At 63.8% G+C, this 3,413-nt stretch overlaps 1 protein-coding gene across 3 annotated transcripts in view; it reads left to right on the forward strand.

The window, feature by feature from the left end:
• Positions 1-3,413, forward strand: part of RORC (RAR related orphan receptor C) — a 42,933-nt gene that overhangs the window by 868 nt on the left and 38,652 nt on the right. The window contains exon 1 of one of the 3 annotated variants that reach the window (XM_025192508.1): positions 20-54. The exons of 1 other annotated variant lie outside the window; for it this stretch is intronic. Coding sequence is in view for 1 of the 2 variants with exons in the window: in XM_025192506.1 (XP_025048291.1) it covers positions 2,623-2,719 (97 nt within the window). In the remaining variant the exon portion in view is untranslated. Of the gene's footprint in view, positions 1-19; positions 55-2,393; positions 2,720-3,413 lie in introns of those variants that run through there. One more of the 3 variants, XM_025192506.1, reaches the window with a different exon arrangement.

The raw sequence follows: 3,413 nt of genomic DNA on the forward strand, positions 1-3,413 counted from the left end.
GCGGGGCCCGAGGCAGCCCGGCCCACGACTTGGAGTCCGTCTCTCCGGGGACAGGTGGCAGCACGACTCCCCCGCGCCTCGGGGGTCGGAGCCAAGCCTGAGGGTCCGGGGGCGCAGCCTCCAGCCCGGCCCTGCGCGTGGCCTAGTGGTCGGAGCAGGGAGCCGGGTGCCTGGGTGCGCGTCGGGGCGGTGTCGGGCACTGAGAGCTGGTCTGGGCTGCGGGGTGATCCCAGCATCCTCTCCCCCGTCCGGCATCTGCGGGTGCCAAAGGATTGTGGGTGTTTTCCCAGGGTGCCGCAGCACCAGGCAAGCGCCGCACCCGCTTTCCCACCCCGCATCACTGAGGCTTGAGTGGAGGGGGCTTGGGCGGGGGCCAGGACCTGGGAGCAGGGAGCGTGGTCCGGGGGTCGCCGTTCCCCATTCAGGTATCGGTTAACCCTGGGATATGTCTCTGTGCCTCGGTTTCCCCTGCCTCTCAAAGGGGCCGTAATGCTTGGCCGAGGGCGTGGGGCAGCAGGTATCGTGGGCGTACTAATGACAGTGGATTATATAAGAGCTAATTGCCACTGTCGCCGGCTGCGCAGCCCATGTGCCCGCCCCTGGGAATACAGCATGGTGCGTACCATGGGCGCAGGAACTCGCTCGGGCAGTGCCTGGGTGTTTGTCATGCCAGGCTGGGTCCGAGAAGGTGGTGCCCCCACCCTGCCTCAGCATCGCCCACGCCCACTTGCCTCCAGCGAGGTCCCTGTCGCCATCCTTGCCCCGTCCCGCTGAGCTGGGAAAAGCAGCTGTAGCCATCATGCCTCAGTTTCCCCTACGCTCTGCCAGGCGTCTGTGTAGCCTCTGGTGTGAGAGAGGGCTTCAATTTTCAGGTGGGCCTTTCATGACACATGTTATATCCCTGGTAATGTCCCTTGCAAGCTGCACACAGACACGTGCACACACATGTCCACGCATGCAGGCGTGCATACATGCAGGCTGCTTTTATTTTTAGCTGGGGTTGGGGGGTTAAGCTAACATGCTAATGCTCCAGCCGTGCTGCCGGCCAGCCTGCTGCTGCCTAATCCCCGGTAATCCCCTCCCTGGAGGTCTCAGAGAGGCAGCCAACTGGCTTGGCCCCCTCACTCCCTGCACTGACACCCCCCTGCCAGCCTGCTGCTGCCCCCATCCCCCCTGGAAATACCCCTTGGTGGGGGGGCTGCCCCCTATCCACAGTCAGCCTGATGGTGACAGGGTCCTCGTGGCAAATACAGCGAGAATTGGGCCCCCCCCCCCCCCCCGCCGCCGCTTGCATTGAACTGTGCCCTTGGAAGGATTGGGCCCATGCTTGCTAGGTGCCCCCCTCTCCAAGGCTGCCCAGGGTGTGTGGTCCCAGTGCTGGGCTCCATGTCCACCCTGGGGTGTCCCCTGGGCAACCAGCTCCATCTAAATCCCAGCCTGGATTCTGCAGTCATGAAACAGGCTGTAAAGTTTTGAGCCGGCCCGTGGCACGTCCTCGGCTCCGTGGCATGTCCTCAGCTCATCCCTCAAGGCAGGGGGAGGGGCTCCAGGGTCCCAGTCAGAGGTGTCCAGTCCAGCCTGGGGTGCCCAGCTGTCAGATGTCAGGCTGGGAGGGGTGTTTTGGCTGCTCCTGGGCACTGGAAGGGGAAGGTTGGGGGATGGTCTCCACTGTATCAGCTGCCCCCCACCCTGAGCTGGGGAGCCCTTGCTGGAATGGGGTTCAGGCAGTGGGCAGGGGTGGGTGCCAGGCCTGGTGCTGGCAAGCAGGAGCAGTGGGAGCTGTGGGGCTGATGTTACGTGGGGCCAGGCTAGCAGGCAGGGCCTGTAGGCTGGGGGGGGGCACCAGCTGGGAGCTGCTGGGGGGCCTGGCTGTGGTGCTTCCAGCCAGGGCTTAACACAGTGGGGAAGCCAGCTGGGCCTGGGCACTGCCCCCCACCTGCTGTCTCCCCCTTCCAGGGGAGAGGGTTTCCAGTAGATCCTTCCCCGCCCTCTGGATCCAGCTGTGCCGGCCCGATGCCTCCCTGGCGATTTCCATTGCATGACATCAGGCTTGGAGCTGACGTCCTGTCCAAGCAGGGGAGTGGAGTCCAGGGGGTGGGTCAGGACTCTTGGGTTCTACCCCCGGGAGGGGGAGGGAAGTGAGGTCTAGAGGGTCAGACACGGACCGGGCTGGGTTTCAGGCCTCCTGGCTTCTATTTCCAGCCCCGGACTCCTGGGTTCTCTTTCTGGCTGTGTCACCGGCAGGGCTGTGTAATATTGCGGGAATTCTCCTCCCTCTGCCCAGCTTTTTCCCATCTGGAAATCTGCTCGGGGCTCAGCTCCGTCCCAGCGGCCCTGGGGGAGCGTTTCCCTTTGCAGAATGGTTTTAGATCCAGGCTGGGCAGAGCCAGGGGGGTTCCTAGCTCCCCGATTCGGATTCTTCTCAGCCTCGCTGGCAGTTTTTCCTGGGAGCTTCCACCTGAAATGCAGCTGCTTCTGGGGTGGGATGTGTCAGCTCACAGGAGCAGGGGAGGGTGGCTCTGATCCAGCTGGGCGGGTAAGGGGTTGCCCAGTGCAAAGGGGTGTGCCCAACTCAGTGAGCACAGAGACTGCCGTGTGTCCGGGAACGTTGGGAAGCCTGCCATGGCAATCCTGGCAGGAAAAGCCTCCCTGGGCAGCGGCCCCGGAAGAGCCCCAGAGCCAGGGGTGGGCTGGACAGGAGCCGGAAGCCGAGAAAGAGGTGACGGGGCAAACCCAGGAGTCCAGATTTGCAGTCTCTTTCTCCCCCATGTGCACCCCCCCTTTCTGACCCTAAAGACCCTGTCCCCCCCCCCAAGCTAGGACGAGAACCCAGGTGTCTGTTTTGGGCACTGTTGGAGTCTGGGGGGTGCTGGAGGGGCCTGGTCCAGCCCCTGGCTATATGGGGAGGGGTACCTGGCTGCCTCCGTGCCCTGAGTTGCCCCAGCTCAGCAGGCCCAGAGAAAGGGGAGCTATTTATAAGGGGATTTGCAGAGCTGGCAAAACCCTTCCTGCTTCAGTCCCTCCCGCTGGGCCCGAAGGAATTAGCCCGCAGAAGGGGAGGCATAGGGGCTGGTGGAGCTGGCAGCTGATCCCAGGTCTCCTGGGTCCTGGGGGTCCTGGCCGTGGGTTCCCATCCTCGATGCCCCTGTCCTGTCCTGAAGCCCCCAGCTCTCCCAGTTCGGTGTGGCCACAGCTCCCCAATCCCATCATCCACAGCTTGGGATGTCGCACCCCAAATCTGGGTGGTGAGGGGCTTCTTCCCCTCTGACCTGCAGCCCCCTTCCCCTCCACGCTCTGTGGCTGCCCCCAACCCTCTGGGATCTCTCACTGCTCTGCCCTGTGGAGTTTTATTGCTGCGTCCAGAGCCGATAGTCCCCAGCAGCCCCATGTCTCTCCAGGCCTGGAAGGCCCCA

This window comes from Alligator sinensis, unplaced genomic scaffold (assembly GCF_000455745.1).
Source record: "Alligator sinensis unplaced genomic scaffold, ASM45574v1 scaffold880_2, whole genome shotgun sequence".
Taxonomy (NCBI): domain Eukaryota; kingdom Metazoa; phylum Chordata; order Crocodylia; family Alligatoridae; genus Alligator; species Alligator sinensis.